Here is an 18960-nt window from a genome sequence, read left to right as displayed (position 1 = left end):
CGACTCAATCGAGTTTCTTACACACAAGATGAACAAAATCTGTTGCAGCAGCCTCATTCCCAAGAGCTTGAAAGCAGCCTACACAGTACTCATACCGAAGCCAGGTAAGGTGCCGAGCATCGACAATCTAAGGCCCATCTCTCTGAGGTCATGTGTCAGGAAGATGGCCGAGCCCGCCACGCTTAACCGCCTGACTGACCACCTCGAGTCTAACGAATGCTATGCTCACAACATCACTGGCTTTCGATTGGCGCTCTCGAATCAGGATGCCATGAGGTTGATCAAGCACCAGATAAGTGGCTCCCCCTCCGCCGACACTAATGCAATTCTCTGCTAGGATGTGGAAAATATCTTTGACAACATATCGCATGACTTTTATTCTGAAGAGTCTACAGTGTTTCACGTCGGCAAGCGGGCGTACAATTTAGTGCGCTCCTTACTTTCCTCGCAGGCCACTAGAGTCAATATTAACGAGTGCTTGACCCATGAAATTCAGCTTGGACCAATGGGAACACCTCAGGGGGCGGTGATCTCTCCGACGCTGTTCAACATCGCCATAATCAACCTGTGGAGGGCCTTGAACAAGATCCCGAACACTAACCACACGATCTACGCGGACGACGTAACCATCTGGTGCCCCAACAGATGTGAGCATCAGGTTGAGGGTGCTTTGCAAAAGGCCATCGATGTGATGGAGTTGTATCTCATCCTTACCGGGCTAAGGTGCTAGCCCGCTAAATCAGAGCCCTTACTCTACAAGAAGAGGCCCAGAGTTTTTTCTCACTGGTCCTGGAAGCCAGCAACCGAGAGCCACATTACGTTATTCACCGGTAATGGCTTGCCAGTTCCCCGGGTGGACACTATCCCGGTCCTAGGAATATTTATTGAGTCTAAGGGGGCCAATCGAGCCGTCCTCGAACGCATTTGTCCCAACAAAGAAAGCGTCCTCGCTCTGATCCGAAGAATCGCCAACGGGTGGCGCAGAATAAGGTGGGACACTCTGATCAGGATTATCCACACATTCGTGCTATGCCACCTCGCTTATTTGGCGGCTATGCACAACTGGCTCGTGTTGGAGCACAAAAAGATCAATGCCCTAATCAGAACAATCTTCAAGCTTCTCGTCGGCCTCCCCGTCCGAACGCACACAGACCTCCTCAAGTTGGGGAATGCACAATACGTTCGAAGAAATTGTTGAGGCCCAAGAGTTTTCTCAGTTTGTTAGACCCTCTGGTACCCCAGTGGGCAGAACCATAATTGGCACGCCGGGACGTAACCCCGCTGGGTTAGTCCCGACAATGTGAAGCTGCCCAAGGACGTAAGATTCATGATTTTCGTACATTGCATGCCACGCAATATGCATGCGACCTACAACGAAGGGCGAAGACGATCCGGGGGTAACGCTCTGCTCGCCGGTGTCCACTTGGACAGGGATCGAACATCGTACTTAGACGCTGCTTCAAATGCTCAAAAAGAAGTCTTCTCCTCAGTGGTCATCAACTGTGTTTCCAAAGTCCTCAGCTGCACTACCATCCGCACTTCTAGGTCCAGCGTTGCAAAGCAGGTTGCATTTGCCCTTGCATTGGTGGACGGTGTACATGGTACAATTTATTCAGACTTCAAGGCCTCTTTTAGGGCCCTTCTGATGGGAATGGAGCATCCCCAGACCCTACGTATCACACAGAACGCAAAAAACCTCACACAACACTCATTGTCCCGCTTCGCTGCGCACCTTCGAACCATTGCGGGTGCCTCGCTCAACGCCAACGAGGAGGCGCATTCGGCTTCAGAAGGTTTGACTGACCGTGCGCCGGTTGACGCGGCCTCTCCTGGGCGACCCGAGCCTCTCTGCTCGTACAACGGGATCTGCAAGCATAAATAAATCTCACTGCACACAATAAACTCCGAACGGTTCCAAAGCCCGGACTGTTCCCTGTGTGGTGGTTATGCGAACTTCCAGCATGTCCTGTGAGGCTGCGCATCTGCCAGTCTCCCTTTCACTCAAGAAGAAATGATGACGCTTAATAACACGCCCGACCAGACCTCTCATGTCATGGTAGTCCAGAGGGCCCACGAGAGGGCCATCAGGTTTCGGCTGATGCTCCCCGAGTAGGCCTAGCAGGTGACGTTGAGTTAACTCCCGTCTAGTGTGGACCGAATAAGGTTGTTCCACTCACTCACTCACGCTCTCGCCTCAGAACAACGCCGATGAAGCAGTTTACTTGCTACAGCTCATTGTTTTGTTGCGGCCAGGAATTTCGCTGCGCCGAAGTTGCCGTATGTTCAGTATTTACTCTACATAGCGATCTTTGACAGCGACAGATACAGATCAAAGACAATAAGTTTCAGTGCTCGCCTTAAATTGCTAAGCTCAATGTCTTTCGGGAAACCATTGCGCAGACTACGTGGGTTTATTGCAATGTTTAGAAATATTTGTCAACTGATGGATGCCAAGCCGATTCCTTATGGCACAGCTAGTCACCGCAGAAAAAGAACCTTATATTACATCTCAGACCAACGCCAAAATTTTAGCGCCAGTGTAATCGTGGTCGGAACACAAGCAGATCTCTCGGGCTACAATTCACTGCTGATACTGGACGATGAGAGACAGCTGCTTGTCACATGTCGTATGACTCATGTCTGAAAAAAAAATCACTGGTTGATAGTTCGCGTGCTTAACTGTAGATAAACGCCGAGCGAAGTCAGTGTGAGCCATACATTCATTTTTCTGTGGAAACAATGATGAGCCGATGAGAAATAAACAATTAAAGCACATTAGGGGCGCGGCAGCGAGTGAAGCTATATTAGTTATACCTATATTACCAATATCAGCTATGCTTAGGTGCGCACTACGAAAGTACCTTATGAACATGTATTCCCTTCCCGTAAAATATAACAAAGGGCGCCTAATTCCGTCGATCGATCAAAACTTAGAAACACTGCAATACGCAGGATTTGTTTCGAGCGGCTGTGCCACGAAAAGCGGAAGGTAGTAATTAAAAATTGAAATAAGTGCCGCAAAGTAAATAAAAACTTAGTTACTAAAACCGTAAATCAGTAAATTCTGTATTTGACAAATTGTGACAGAAAGCTCGGCACTTCGAGCTCTTCAGTTCAGGAATTCAATCCGTCGTACATACCATACACAATAAAATAATTGTATAGTCCAAAAAGACCGCGTCTCTTATTCCACTGCTACAAATTAGAAAGCAATCACTGGTGCTAGAACAAATTTGATGTTGTACAAATCTGTTCGGGTGAGGCAAGGTTTTAGTACGTATACGTCGCATGTTTATAAATTGCAACATTCAAGACATTTTATACAGAACAAACGCGTCTTTGATGAAGGTATACCAACATAAAAACTACATTTTACTTGTATTCAAAAGGCACACCCACTAAGAAGCTAGGTTCTTTGTATTCTGGCAGATCATTCGTCGTGTTTGTCGGAGGCGGAAATTAACTACTGCCGGGTACCTACCTGTAAAATAGGTACGAACGTGCAACCGGCCATGTTCTCGGCCATTAAGGAACCACAATGCTTACGAAAGATACCCGATTGGGAGAAAATTGACGGAATCGGACCAGCAGACATCATTTTGAAAGCGGTGTATGGTTTTGTTTTACTTGGTTCATGGCACGGTGAGCATAGCAGTCTGTGTGAACCGCCGAGCGCTGGTGACAGGGGCCGGTACTGATTGTACCTGTCTTATCAAACAGCGGTTGTCCGGCCTTGAGGATAGAGCTATACACATCCCGAAGCCCAGCTGGGAGTCCCGACCATTTATCGAAAGCTGTGAACATTAGAAGCTAAATATTTAATTTTCAAGGTTTATAGGTTCTATGAACACCATTGAAAGGAGCAATTACTGATTCACCAAGCTACAAATCTTGCACGCTAATAATAGCGACATTTTGATGAAACGTTTGCTGATGAACACAATGAATGCATGGGTGTACATTTTATCGCTTCCGCGTTCAGAAGACAAGAAGTAGAAAATTTTCACAATGGCAGTCTACTACTCGCTACGAAAGAATTCAAGCTATGCATTAGCACCATATTTAAATTAGGTTTAGAATAACCCTTTCGGGCCGATTTTGTTTCACCATATGCGACCGCCCAGTGTCCATATTATTTATTGCAGGTTCCAATTCTTCCGAGGGACCTATATGGAAAAAAAATTACCGTAATTTTTCTAGGGTGACCGTAAAGTGAGAAACAAATATTTTGCGTTGGTACATATGCACTGTTCATTCATGAATAAAAGCAATAAAGAAAAGAAATAAGCTTCTAAGAGTGAAACATTTTGTGCATTGTTATACACATAGTTCAAGGTTTAGAAAATGCGCACACGAGAATATTTCGAAGCTCTGAAATGTTCCTGCTCTTATACTAATATTCACGTCCATAGCGTAAGCGAGCTGCGTAAGTGAGCGCACTCAAGAAAACTGTGTGGTTGAGTGCCCGTTAAAAAAGGGAAACATGTGACAAACTTCCGCTAACCTTCATCTTATCGTCAACCAGAGGCAATTAGTTTTCGCGTTTCTCCAAGAAAGAAAAAAAAAGAAAGCAACGCATACAAGACGGCATCCTTCCTATGCACACCCCTGTGAGCACCAAATGAGCGAGAAACAGGCGGTCGCCTTTTGAGCGATTAGTGACGAGATAGCCATCAGTTTCGCGAGCACAAGAAGCCGAAACCACCACCCACCCGCGCGCGCCAACGCACGAGTGGTAGTATATAGACGAGCCGGAGCAAACTAGCTCTAAAACAAACCTTGCAACGAAATCCGAGACAGGGAGGTGCGAAAAACGAAATTCCTGTATTCCGACCTAGTGGCAGCACATGCCGGGAAAGAAAAAAAAAATGGAAATTGGCGTGCTTTTTGAACGTACAGACGGCGCCGTAAATATACACCATCGACCATATTGGGCTTGTTCGCGGCGCCGCATATTTACGTCATTTACCCTCAAGGGGTTAAAAAAGTTATCGCATGTTTGTGCACCAGATGCAAATATTTCTATCTATATCTTGCAGAAACGAACAATGACATCGTCTCCTCCATCTCTTGGTTTTGCAGCTCTAGCAAGCTTAGCTGCATTGATTGTGTTCTAAGCAATCATACAAGCATTTTTGCTCTTAGCATGTTTCAGTCGTTTGTTGGCGAAATTAACAAGCTCGATGAAACAAGTTACTTCATCACCAGTTCCTAAGCAACCTCCGGGTTGAATTAAAGATACCATTGTAGTTATGTGAGTATCTTTCAAATCGTAGTAGCTATATTCAGCGTTTATGGATGTCATTATACCGAGTCTGTGGCCTCTAAATAAACATAATAAACCTTCAGAAGCACAGAGAGGCCCTATGCGTGCGTTCTAGGTCATACCTGGAGAGTGTGCACACAGGAATGTCGAGCCAGAATGCAGTGTAGATATACGGCAAGTACTTCCATGATGCGAAAGTGACAAACTTTTTCTGTACGCTCGTATAGGCGTAGCGAAAGTTTTCCGTGGGCGATCTCAACCGCTTCAGCTCCCACGAAGCAAAGAACATCATTCAGTTCTGGTAGTTGGTCCACTAGTTCGCAAAAGTTCAGTGATGACTCTGTGCAGTAGAGAGGAAGCTTCAAGGCCATTTCGCCCTGGGCTGTTCGTAGTTCCATCACTTGTTCAGCAAGAGCAGATGGCTGGGACACGTCTGGGTGCAGGCTCTTCATAAGCGAGGCATAGCTCAATACGTCTTGCCGATATTTCAGCGACGTCATGTCGTCCTGCGAAAATCCAGGGCACCGACATTTGTAGCTGCCATACAACACCGCGAAAAAATACAATTGAACGGATTGCAACACAGGATAGACGAAAAAAAAAAATTTGCAGTGCCTCGTGTTATGCCGTGACTGAAAAGATGGTATATATTTTTTTATAACTATCATCGTTAGTTAACATTTCCTATACAATCAATTTCTGAATGTTTACGTGCGTGTATGGTGATAAGCTAAATATAAAAATGTGAGGGAAACTAAAATCAAAAAGGTTTAACAAACTTGCCTCTAGTGGCAGTGATTTGATATGATCTACATTACACGTGCGATGCTCCAGCGATTGCGCTATGGCGATGGCTATCCATGTCGCGATATTGTTGTGTTGTGTACGTATTCCAGATCTGCTTCTTGTAGTGTTGGCTTGTGCCACTGATAGCCACGGAAGCTGTTGTAACACAATGTAAAGTATATCGCGTGAACTTAGAGCATGCAGCTTGTCAAATAACGCTCGTTCATAACCTCGCGTCTTCAGACAGCATAGGATGACCGTCAAGTGCCAGACGAAGATGCAGCACTGGTGCTATGCGTCACACCCCTGAGCACACGAACACCGACAGTCCTCGCGTTTCCTTTGGTCAGGTAAGCTGAATTTTCACTGCCTTCCATAAAATATACTGGGCAAATATGGTGATGGTGCACGCCATATAACGTTAATGCTTATTCACGTATGTGAAACTGTTTTACGGCGTACATATGTTGCACGGTATCGCCATATCTATTAATACATGAATGATATTTTCTTCGAAGGATTTCTTCTTCCACTGTCGAAGACGCAGTTGAAGAGGCAGCATGAAGCTGTAAAAACATGTTGAAATGTTGAGAGCATATACCGGATGCTTTTACGAAAACTACATGCAGTATATCAATATAGCCATTAGGAAATACAAGGACGGTTTCTTCAGAGATAAGCTTCGAGTGGTTCTGACTCCTTCATTGGTTGTGACCATTGTTTTAGCAAGATAATAAAAATACACTTTCATTATCACGTCATGTATCATGCCTGTTTACGAGGTCTCTGAATATGGACGAATGCCTCCCGGATGGATAAACGACAAAATCATACCAACAAGGCTGGCAACCATCAGACGTAAAGAAATGGCGCCTCATATCACTAAGAATACCATCCAAACTACTTGAGCACGTTATTTGTTCTAACTGAACAAGTTGCACCTTCAGTCAATTATTTCTGTCCGCGCCAGTCTGGATTCGTTAAAGGGTATCTTGTCAGAATCAGCTGGCGGAGTTCGCACACGATATCCTGCTGTAAATAGATGATCTGGTAGAAATAGACGCAGTATTCTTTGACTTCATAAAGGCATTAGACGGTGAACCCCATAATCATTTGCTTGTAAAACTTTGTAATCATGGCTTGCCCAATATAATATTCACTTCGCTGAAACAACTTTTACATCTATTCTCATCACATCTATTAAGAACCGCGACTCCCCTCTGACGAATGTGCATTGTGGTTCTCCCGAAGGCACAGGGCTATTGCCGCCGTTTATTTTAGCCTACATCAATGACCTGTCTACTAACATAAAGACAAAATAAAGATTTCTCGCAGACGATTGTGTCATGTGCAGCTCCATGTACTCTGGTGTGGACCGAAGTTCTCTAGAGAATGACGTCAATACAATTACGAAATGGTGCGAAGGATGGCGCATAAAGCTAAAATTTACAAAATACAAAGCCATGACATTCAAACCCAAACAACGAACTATGAAACTACATAGCACACTAATTCGGCTCCTTTTACCCGAACATCATAAGGAGTTCATTTCGCGCTATCTTTATCACAGACAACCATATTGAACGATTCGTTCTGAAGCAGAAAGCACTCTAGTTTTCCGGCGACGGAGCTTACAGCTTGCTCCAAGAGGGATAAGAAAGCTGGCCTACCTGACGTACAGTCGCGAGCAAAAGTTTCAGAAGTGCCGTTTTTTTCTTGCAGACCGGGCATTCCGGTAGAATTAAAGAGCGCACGCTTACGTGCGCGTATTTTACGAATACAAGGTAATAAACCATTTGGAGAGCGCGGAGCTGAGCTTCAATATGTTTTATGTTTTTATTGGTGTCGTGGTCTTCATACTTTTGCTCGCGACTACACGCTCGCTCTACACTCAAGTATGCGCCAGCTATACGACATTCCTCTTAATCATATATGGCTGACATACTAGAAACAGTACAAACTCGGGCCGCACGATTTATCGCTTCTGAATATAGCCCAAGGTGTAGCGTAATCACTCTGAAGAGTATTCATGACCTACCCTTTCCTTATTCTTGTCACATCTCCTCCGCCTTCTACAACATTTTTTGTTACAGTCCTACAGACGGCAAATCATTAAAGGTTTTAAAACAAGGGTTTTGAGAATTGCATTGCTCTTTGAGGAAACAGGTGAAGCTCATATGTGTTCTTCCGAGGTTCAGGGACAAATTATTCCGTTCTACGAATAAACTCTGTATAGTTCTAAAGGCACCTGTGGCCAGGCGAACACCTGAATGGATAACGGGATCCACAATATTCAATGCACTTGGGTCGGCAGTATGATATAACGTGGAACCGTAGTCGAGAAGTTATCGCATGAGCCTCCTGTGCAAGTTCATTAAGCAGCTCCTGTCACTGGACCATGTCGCATGCGCAATAATTTTAAGAACGTTAATTGTTTTCACACGTTTGGCTTTGGGTACTTTATATGTGAAATGAATGTCAATTTAAAGTCAAGTATGACAAAGAGAAATTCGTGCTGTGTGTTCAAAGGTAAGCGCTGACAGTGGAGCTGTGAACTAGGCTCTGGTACGAGGGCCCTCTTCCTTGTAAAAAGACACATGAGCTTTTCCAGATTCAGCTTGGAGCGGTTCTGATTTACCCATGCTGAGACTTTGTTCAGCCTAATCTCAACTCGCAGACTGCGATGACACACGATTTGAAACCAATCAGTACATCATCGACATATGCTGAAAAAAATACTTTGTGGAATGGGCGAAGGTAAAGATCTATTTTTAAACATAGAAAGGGGGGAGGTAGACACCCCACCCTGCGGTAGCCCAGCTTGCTGTGCAAGTGACCCAGACAGAGAATTACAAATTCTAACAAGGAAAGTATGGTGTGAGAGATAGCTTTCTGTTAACAATGTTGCTGCGGATGCCAATTTCCGATAAACGTTGTAATACCGAAGCCCCATGTGGTGTTATACGCCTTTTCCATGTCTAGAAAACTGTTAAGAAGTATTGTTTAAGGGCGAATACATCACGGATGTTTTCCTCAATGCGCACGCGATGGTCGGTTGTGGGCCGACCTTCTCGAAAACCACACTGATAGCGATCAAGCATTTCGTTTGATTCTAAGAAACGCAAGAGATGGCAATTTACCCTTTTTACAGCGAAGCTTATACCTCTACTGTCCAAGGAAATTATCTTGTCGTTGGCGTGGTAAGCAAAAAGCACCCCATACGTGGGTGGATCCAGAAGATAGTGCAATGCCGACGCGACCCGCCGCGGAGGTGCAGTTTGAGATTAAGGGTCCGAGGTACACAGCTTCGCTGGTCATCTCTCTTCACAGAATGGAAGGGCACTGATTTTTTCGAAAAGCTTACATAAGCTGCTCGTGAGTGCTATGGGACAGTAGCTTGTCACCAAATGTGGGGCCTCTACGCTTTTTCAAATGTGGGGAAACGATAGTGTCTTTTCATGTGACTGGAAGGTGTATGGCATCCCAAATGTTATTAAGTGCAAACAACGTAACTTGTGTGTTCGTGTGCATGCTCGTGATCATGTCATTCATGATCCTGTCTGCTGCTGGCGACGAGCTTTTTCAAGCGTTCAATGCTGCTGTAAACTCAGTAATGTTGAATGGACGGTTATAAAAATCGTTGCTTGTACATATGCGGTCCAGTGTCTTGCGTTATCCTATTGCGTTATGTTGCAGGACTGCCTCAGCGTAGTGTGCGGAGCTACATACATACTGAAACTGCTTTGCAAGAGAGTCTGCCTGGTCTTCCAACATATCACCTTGGTTATTCAACAAGTGCAGCGGATGCAGTTCAGTGCAGTGCAGTGCAGTGCAGGGATGCAGCGGATGCCCCTTTAGACTTCTGAGCTCATTGTACAGTTGGTTCCTGGGCATATGAACTGATTCCCGGAAGAAGCTTCTCCCAGCTTGCCCTCCTAAGCTGTCGTCACATGCGCCTTCCCTGGGATTTGGGTGGTTTGAAGAGAACAAAGTTTTCTGCAGTTGGATATCGGCGCAGAATGCTCCATGCTTTTTTTTTGCTTTTGTCGAGCTTGCCTGCAGTCATTTTTCGATCAGGGAACTCGTCTTCCACGGGGACGACCTTTTGCTTCAGAGATGAAATTTTCTGCTGCATCAAAAACAAAAGCGGCAAAATATGATTCAGTACGATCTATACCAAAACTACCTATGAAATGTCGTAATATGTGGGAGCATTCCTTAAAGTATTTCAAATTAGCCTCAACTATTTTCTAGCGAGGGATATTTGGAGGGGAGTAATGTTGTGTTACTTATGATGATGATGTATTGGGTTTTGTGGCGCAAGGGCCAGTCATGGCCAAAGAGCGCCAAACAATGGTGTTATGTACTCGGTGAGAAAAGTAACAACAAAGGGTATGGTGGCTGTCTATGACGAGATAGTGTGGCTGTATAGAGGCATATGACAAGAAGCAAGTATAAACATGTTAACATAATCACAATGGCTTGTGAGGTGTGCTGTTAACCTAAAAGTTATACCATGAAGATGTGAGGTACTAAAAATGCATATATGTCAGTAGCACTACTGCCTCAAGAAGGTCCTTAACTGAAAGGGCCCGGAGGCAAGTGCTATACAAAGCGCTGCTTTCGCAGCAGGAGCCTCTGATTAGAGGCCGTGCTACGAAACTTGTGGGCCTAGTATTTGTAATGCGTCAACATCTTGTAAATAGTTAAAAACTGTTTTGTGGTTAAAAAGCGGGTCCGCACCAAGGAACATACATGGGTGTAAAGGGATCTGCTGTCGGTACACTAGAGGGAAGTGCTTTCTTCTTTGAGATTCCGCTTCCCGACACTCGAGCAGGACATGGAGGACGGTGAGTGTTTCGCCACATTTACAACAGGTTGGAACATCGCTACCGGTCAATAGATAAGAGTGTGTGCCATAGGTATGGCCTATCCTAAGGCGGCAGAAAATGACTTCAGTTCGCCTTGTTTTTGTTATTGGTTCGTAATTTCCTAAGTGTGGCTTAATTAAATGGAGTTTATTGGAAGTTTCGGTATCCCACATCTGTTGCCAATGCCTTCTAAGTTTTTTGCGCAAAAATAGCTTTAGGTCTGAAGGTGCGATACCTATGGAAGAGTTGCCAGCTTTTTTTGTAATCGATTTGGCAATTTCATCAGCGAGCGTGTTGCCCTCGATGCCCCTGTGCCCAGGCACCCAACATACTATGACCTGTTTATTACACGAATATAATTTGCACAGGAGAGAATATAGATTAATGAGTATGGGATTCTTGAGGTTCTTAAGTGATATCAGAGATTTTACGACAGATAGGGAGTCTGTAAATACAATGGCTTTCTGTAGCTTTGTTTTCTTGATTTGTTGGACAGCAGACAGTATTGCGTAAGCCTCTGCGGTGAAGATGCTTGTTTCCGGGTGCATAACGTTGGATTCGGAGAACGATGGGCCGACAGCTGCGTAGAAAACGCCAGCGTGCGACTTCGAAGCGTCAGTGTAAAATTCTGTGTACGGGTACTTGTGCTGGAGTTCTCAGAAATGCATTCTTATGTGTGCCTCTGGAACGTGTTTTGTAACCTCTATGAAGGATGTATCGCATTCTATGCTCTGCCACTGCCACGGCGGCGGTGGCTTTGCTGGGGCCATAAGGTTTTGCTCAAGAGCCGGAACTTCCATTTCCTCAAAAAGTTTTCTAACGCGCAGAGAAAATGGTTCTCTAGCTGCAGGTCGATTATCAAGCAGCGTTGCAGATGCAAGGTTGTTTATAGTTTCATAACACGGATGGTCGCGGTTCGCGTTAACTTTCAGAAAGTAAAGGAAACTGCAGTACGACCTCTGAAGATGAAGCGACCACTCGTTGGCTTCAACGTAGAGACTCTCCACAGGACTCGTCCTGAAGGCACCGGTAGCCAGGCGGATACCTAAGTGATGAATAGGGTCAAGAATCTTTAAGGCGCTTGGGGTGGCAGACTGGTAAACCACGGCCCCGTAGTCTAGGCGTGTACGTATAAGGCTTTTGTAGACATTCATGAGACATTTCCTGTCACTGCCCCATGTTGCATGGGACAAGATTTTTAGAATGTTCATTGTTTTTAGGGATTTGTCCTTAAGATATCTTAGGTGCGGAATGAAAGTTAATTTTTTATCCAGAATAATGCCCAGAAATTTGTGTTCTGTGTTTACAGGTATGCGCTGTCCATTTAAGTGTACATTGGGATCTGCGGTCAGTCCTCTCTTTCGTGTGAATAACACACATGAGCTCTTATTGGGATTGATTTTAAAGCCATTTTCTCTGGCCCATTTAGACACTTTGTTCAGTCCAATTTGGATGTGTAGTTCACAGATTGCGAGGTTACACGACTTGAAACCGATCTGTATGTCATCTACATATAGGGAGTAGAACACGCCGGGTGGTATTGCTGAACGTAAGGAGTTCATTTTTATGATGAAAAGCGCACAGCTGAGTACGCCTCCCTGCGGCACCCCAGTTTCCTGTGTATATGGTCTGGACAGAGCATTTCCAACTCTAACGCGGAACGTGCGATTTGTTAAGTAGCTTTCTATTATGTTGAGCATATTCCCGCGGATACCGATTTCTGAAAGATCTTGTAATATTCCAAACCGCCACGTTGTATCATATGCTTTTTCCATGTCAAGGAAGACAGACAGAAAAAACTGTTTGTGTATAAAAGCTTCGCGGATGTTTGCTTCTATGCGAACAAGGCTGTCTGTTGTAGAACGGCCTTCTCTAAAGCCGCACTGATAAGGATCGAGCAGTTTGTTTTCTTCAAGGAAACGTAAGAGCCTGCGGTTTATCATTTTTCCATAAAATTTGCAAACACAACTTGTTAAAGCAATGAGACGGTAACTTTCTACTGAGGATGCATCTTTACCTTGTTTTAGAATGGGTACCACGATGGCTTCTCTCCATGCCAGTGGAAGGAACCCAGTTGCCCAAACAGTGTTAAAGAGGGACAGCAGAGCCATTTGAGCGCTAGAGTCCAGATGCTTTATCATCTCATACATAATACGGTCGGCTCCAGGAGCAGAGCTTTGACAAGTGTTTAATGATGCTCTGAATTCCATAACACTGAAGGGACTGTTGTAAGGTTCGTTTTCTCGACACTTTCTATTTAACGGCTTGCTTTCTGCAGATTCTTTTAGTTTGTGGAAAAGTTCCGAATAATGTTCGGCGCTGGACACATGTTCGAAATGCTGTCCAAGGGCGTTAGCCTGGTCTTCAAGGGTATTGCCTTGGACATCGACCAAAGGCAGGAGGTAAGTTTGGTGGCCTACTAATTTTTTCAGCCGACTCCATACTTTCCCTTCTTGTTTGTACGAGTTAATACCGGAGATGTAGTTTTCCCAGCTTTCCCTTTTAGCCGTGCGCCGTGTTCGTCTCCCTTGGGACTTCATGTGTTTGAAGTTAACAAGGTTCTCTATTGTTGGAGAGCGGCGCAGCATGTCCCAGGCCTTGTTCTGTTTTTTCCGTGCATTCCTGCAATGTTCGTTCCACCAGGGCACTCGCCGTTTTTTCGGGCTCCCGTTTGTTTGTGGGATGCACTCCAATGCGGCGTCAATCATAAAAGCGGTAAAATAAGCAACAGCGTCGTTTATATTAAAATCGTTAAGAGCGTTTCGAGGCATATACGTCAGAGTCCTAAATTTTTCCCAGTCTGCAGATGCAATCTTCCATCGAGCGGCTTGTGGGAGAGGATCATGTTCTCTTGTAGATTGGAGGATCACAGGAAAATGGTCACTTCCATAAGGGTTCTGAATAACTTTCCAATCTAAACGGGGTACTAAGGTCGGGGATACTATGCTTAAGTCTATGTAACTGTATGTGTTGTGTGCAAGACTGTAAAATGTTGTTTGTTTCTTATTTAGCACGCAGGCGCCTGAAGAAAACAGGATTTGTTCAATTATTCGACCTCTTGCATCGCATCGGGAATCCCCCCAAAGGGTGTTGTGTGTGAGAAAAGGTTTATTGGCGGCTCCTAATGTAACGGCACAGCAACCGGGAACGGCGAAGCAGCCCGAAGCACTGTCCAAACGGACGCCAGCAATCAACAGCGCGAGCCGAGACGAGCCGCGCGTTGGCAATGCGGCTGTGCCGCGAGGCGCGTCTTCTTCTTCACAATCTCCCCCCGGACAAAAAGAGCCATCCTGGTGCCTTAAGAATCGGGAGGCAGAGGGTCGTGGTAGGGCTTGAGACGCGAGACGTGGACAATGTCACGTCCACGCCGGCGCAAGTCTTCAGGTGGTGACAGGGGCTCAATGAGAAAATTCACCGGGGATGTTTGCTCCAAGACTCGGTAAGGCCCTTCGAATTTTGGGAGGAGTTTCGAGGAAAGCCCCGGCGTTTGGAAAGGGACCGACAACCACACAAGAACGCCTGGAGCGTAGGTCGTGCTTGGATGCGTGTCGAGGCGGTTTTCTTTCTGGCGCTGCTGTTGCTCTGCCGTAAAGGAGCGCGCTAGCTGGCGGCATTCTTCGGCTTGTCGGGCGACGTCGGAAACAGGTAGACACTCGGAGGCGTCAGGACGGTATGGAAGGAGCGTGTCGATGGTATGCGTAGGCTCGCGGCCATACAGGAGGAAGAAAGGTGAAAATCCCGTAGTGGCCTGGGTCGCGGTGTTGTACGCGAACGTGATGAATGGAAGGATGCGGTCCCAGTTACCATGATCAGACGCCACGTACATAGAGAGCATATCACCAAGTGTGCGGTTAAATCGCTCTGTGAGCCCGTTAGTCTGTGGATGGTATGCCGTGCTTGTCCGATGAATAATATGGCATTCCGAAAGCAAACTTTCGACGACTTCGGAGAGGAAGGCGCGACCGCGATCGCTGAGGAGTTCCCGAGGTGCGCCGTGTCGAAGCACGAAGCGATGTAGGACGAAAGAGGCTACATCCCGCGCTGTAGCACTTGGTAAAGCAGCAGTTTCGGCGTAGCGTGTCAAATGATCAATAGCAACGACGATCCACCGATTGCCGTCTGGTGTCATAGGAAGTGGGCCGTATAGGTCGATGCCGACGCGATCGAAGGGTGTGGCAGGGCACGGGAGCGGCTGCAAGGCACCAGATGGGCGTAAAGGCGGCGATTTGCGGCGTTGACAGTCAAGACAGCACCGAACAAACTTGTGTACAAAATTGTACATGCCGCGCCAGTAGTAGCGGTGGCGAATGCGTTCGTACGTCTTGAAGACTCCGGCATGGCCACACTGCGGATCGTTGTGGAAAGCGGCACATATTTGAGACCTTAAGCTGCGGGGAACAACCAGAAGCCACCGACGACCATCCGGAGTGTAATTGCGACGGTGCAGCAGCTGGTCACGAATGGCAAAATGAACTGCTTGGCGTCGGAGGGTTCGGGATACAGGGATGGTCGACGAGCCAGAAAGATAGTCGAAAAGAGAAGCGACCCACGGGTCACGACGTTGTGCGGTTGCAAAGGAGTCCATGTCGAGAGATGACACGGAATGTGCGGAAGTTGTTGCGCAGGCCGAATCTGGAGGTAAAGGTGAACGAGACAAGGCATCTGCGTCGGAGTGTGTGCGTCCACTGCGGTAGACGACGCGAATATCGTACTCCTGGATGCGTAGTGCCCAACGGGCTAGGCGGCCAGTGGGATCTTTCAAGTTGGCGAGCCAACAAAGCGCATGGTGATCTGTGACCAAGTCGAATGGGCGCCCGTACAGATATGGTCGGAACTTGCCAAGTGCCCATACTAAAGCCAAGCACTCTTTTTCGGTCACGCTGTAATTGGCCTCAGGCTTCGTCAGTGTGCGACTCGCATAGGCGACTACATATTCGGGGTAGCCCTCCTTTCGTTGGGCGAGTACGGCGCCGAGACCGACCCCGCTGGCATCTGTATGTACTTCAGTTGCAGCTGACGGGTCGAAATGGCGAAGAATAGGTGGGGAGATGAGAAGACGACGCAGCGTAGCAAAGGCGGAGTCACATGCAGGGGACCAGCAGGAGAGGGCGGCGTCACCGCGTAGAAGCTGAGTCAATGGCGCCATGATCGATGCGAAATTTCGAACAAAGCGCCGGAAATATGAGCATAGGCCCACGAAGCTTCGAAGTTCTTTGATGGTCTGAGGCTTCGGAAACTCAGCGACTGCTCGAAGTTTTGCAGGATCGGGTAGAACGCCATGCTTGGACACAACGTGGCCTAAAATGGTGAGCTCTCGCGCGGCGAAGCGGCACTTCTTGAGGTTGAGTTGAAGGCCAGCGTTCGTTAGACAGGTCAAAACTTGTCTAAGGCGGAGCAGGTGAGTAGGAAAATCAGGCGAGAAAACCACGACATCGTCGAGGTAACACAGACATATAGACCACTTGAGGCCACGCAGAGTGTTGTCCATGAGTCGTTCAAAGGTGGCAGGGGCGTTACAAAGCCCGAAAGGCATCACCTTAAATTCATATAAACCGTCAGGTGTAATGAACGCGGTTTTCTGGCGATCGGCCGCAGCCATGGGGACCTGCCAGTACCCTGAACGCAAGTCAAGGGACGAGAAAAATTCTGCGCCCTGAAGACTGTCGAGGGCGTCATCGATGCGCGGCAAAGGATAGACGTCTTTGCGCGTTACCTTATTTAACCGACGGTAGTCGACGCAAAAGCGAATAGACCCGTCCTTCTTGCGAACGAGAACGACAGGAGATGCCCAGGGACTGTGCGAAGGTTGAATAACATCACGGCGCAGCATATCTTCGACTTGGGTGGTAATGACACGACGCTCTTCGGCAGAGACGCGATATGGTCGTTGACGTAACGGCTGATGTGAACCGGTGTCAATGTAGTGCCGCACTTCCGACGTGCGGCCCAGGTGAGGTTGTGAAACGTCGAATGAACTTCTAAAGTTGTGCAGGAGATCAAGAAGGGCGGCGCGTTCGGCAGGTGTGAGGGTATCGGCGATGGCATGCGAGAACGCAACCCTGGACGTTTCTTCAAGCGCGGACATCGAAGATGCTTGGCCGGGGTCGACGTCAAAAGAGTCTCCAGGGACATCAACCAAAGACGAAGAGTCGAGGAGTTCCACGAAGCCAAGGCATTCACCAACGAGCAACGTAAGAGGCGCACAGAGGGGATTGTAACAGTAGAAATTGCTGCAGCCGCCAGCCATGTCAAGCGTCGCGAAGGGTAGTGGGAGAGATTTACGGCTCATGAAGACGTCGGACGGCGTGAAGAGGACCGTTGCATCAGCGATGGCATCGCAAAAGACGGGGACGAGGGCGAAGGAGCCAGGTGGAATATCTGTGTCCTCGCGCACGGTAAGTTTAGAAGGGCGGTCGCAATCTTCGTCCAAGGGTGCGTCACAAGGGGAAAATTCAACTTCGGCGCGTGCGCAGTCGATCACGGCTTTATGACTGGATAAGAAGTCCCATCCGAGGATGACGTCATGCGAGCAGGTGGGAAGAACAATACACTCGACGATGTAAACAATGCCGTGAATAAGCACACGTACAGTACAGGCTGCGTGCGGAGTGACGGGCTGCGCGCTTGCCGTACGAAGCGACAGTCCAGAAAGTGGCGTGGTCACCTTGCGCAGCGAACGGCACAGTTTGGCGGCTATCACAGAAACGGCTGCGCCGGTATCCACAAGAGCGAATGTAGGAACACCTTCTACACAAATTTCGACCACGTTAGCAGGAGAGGCGCGAGGACTTTGACAGTTCGAATGGGGCGCAGTTCTTGCCTCTTGAACTGCGACGTTCAGTTTTCCTGGTCAGGTGGTGCGGGTCGCCGACGCATTGGGGAGAGCGAGCGTCGGCGAGGGGATGGCGAGCGACGCGAAGGAAATTCTGGGATGTCAGCACGAGCATACGGTTGGGGGGAAGGAGCGGCGTATTGGCGAAATGGCTGGCTGCCGTACTGGAAGGGCCGCGAGGCGTCGCCGAACGCTTGAGGACGACGGCGGCAATATCGGGCGACGTGTCCGGGAGTGCAGCAAGAATAACAGATGGGTCGGTTGTCAGGTGTCCGCCAAGGATTAGCTCGCGGTGCGGTCCAAGATGTAGCATGGGCTTCTGGTGGCAGCGGTTGGGACTGGGTCGTGAAAGACGCCGGTGGAGGCCTGCGTACTGCCTGGGCGTACGTAAGAGGCGCGGCCACAGGCAGGACTGGCTGCGCATAGGTGAGAGGCGTGGCGACAGGCTGCACTGCCCGCGTAGAGTTGAGATTCACGGCTGCAGGCGGCTGATGTGGTGCGGAAGGGACAACGTGGGCGACCTCTTCGGAAATGAGGGTGCGGAGCGTGTTTGGAAGACGGGAGGTGGGCTCTTGAGTGAAGGGGACTAAAGAAAGTTGGCGAGCAACTTCCTCACGCACAAAGTCCTTGACCCGCTGAAAGAAGGAGGATGGGTCGTACATGTTGTCAAGGCTCGCCAACAAGTCGTCGCTTCCCAAAGGACGCCGAGTCGAAGCGCGTTGCTTCCTCAACTCATCGTAACTTTGGCACAGGCTGACAACTTCAGACACAGTGCGCGGATTCCTGGCTAGGAGCATCTGGAATGCGCCGTCATCGATGCCTTTCAGTATATGGCGAATTCGCTCAGCTTCTGGCATTGCGGCGTTGACTCGTTTACAAAGGTCCACGACGTCTTCTATGTAGCTTGTGAACGTTTCCGCCGTCTGCTGTGCTCGGGCGCGCAAGCGCTGTTCGGCACGGAGCTTGCGAACAGCGGGTCGGCCGAACACTTCCGTAAAGGTTGTCTTGAAGACTGACCATGTGGGCACGTCACTTTCGTGGTTGTGAAACCACAGTTGGGCAACACCAGCCAGATAAAAGATGACGTGAGTTAACTTGGCGGGATCATCCCACTTGTTGTGTGCGCTCACCCGTTCATACGACGCAAACCAGTCTTCTACGTCTTCGTCGTCTGCACCGCTGAAGACCTTGGGGTCCCGTTGTCG

General features: G+C 47.9%; 1 protein-coding gene across 4 annotated transcripts in view; it reads right to left on the bottom strand.

The window, feature by feature from the left end:
• Nucleotides 1–18960, bottom strand: part of LOC135905312 (uncharacterized) — a 112207-nt gene that overhangs the window by 79065 nt on the left and 14182 nt on the right. For 3 of the 4 annotated variants that reach the window (XM_065436335.2, XM_065436336.2, XM_065436338.2), the window contains exon 3: nt 5389–5772. In XM_065436335.2, coding sequence (XP_065292407.1) covers nt 5389–5772 — 384 coding nt within the window. Of the gene's footprint in view, nt 1–5388; nt 5773–11880; nt 11969–18960 lie in introns of all 4 variants that reach the window. The other variant, XM_070536106.1, reaches the window with a different exon arrangement.

The sequence above is a fragment of the Dermacentor albipictus genome, chromosome 3, assembly GCF_038994185.2.
Source record: "Dermacentor albipictus isolate Rhodes 1998 colony chromosome 3, USDA_Dalb.pri_finalv2, whole genome shotgun sequence".
Lineage (NCBI taxonomy): Eukaryota > Metazoa > Arthropoda > Arachnida > Ixodida > Ixodidae > Dermacentor > Dermacentor albipictus.
Note: the sequence above shows the minus strand (reverse complement) of the source record. Positions and strands in the feature narration are given on the sequence as shown.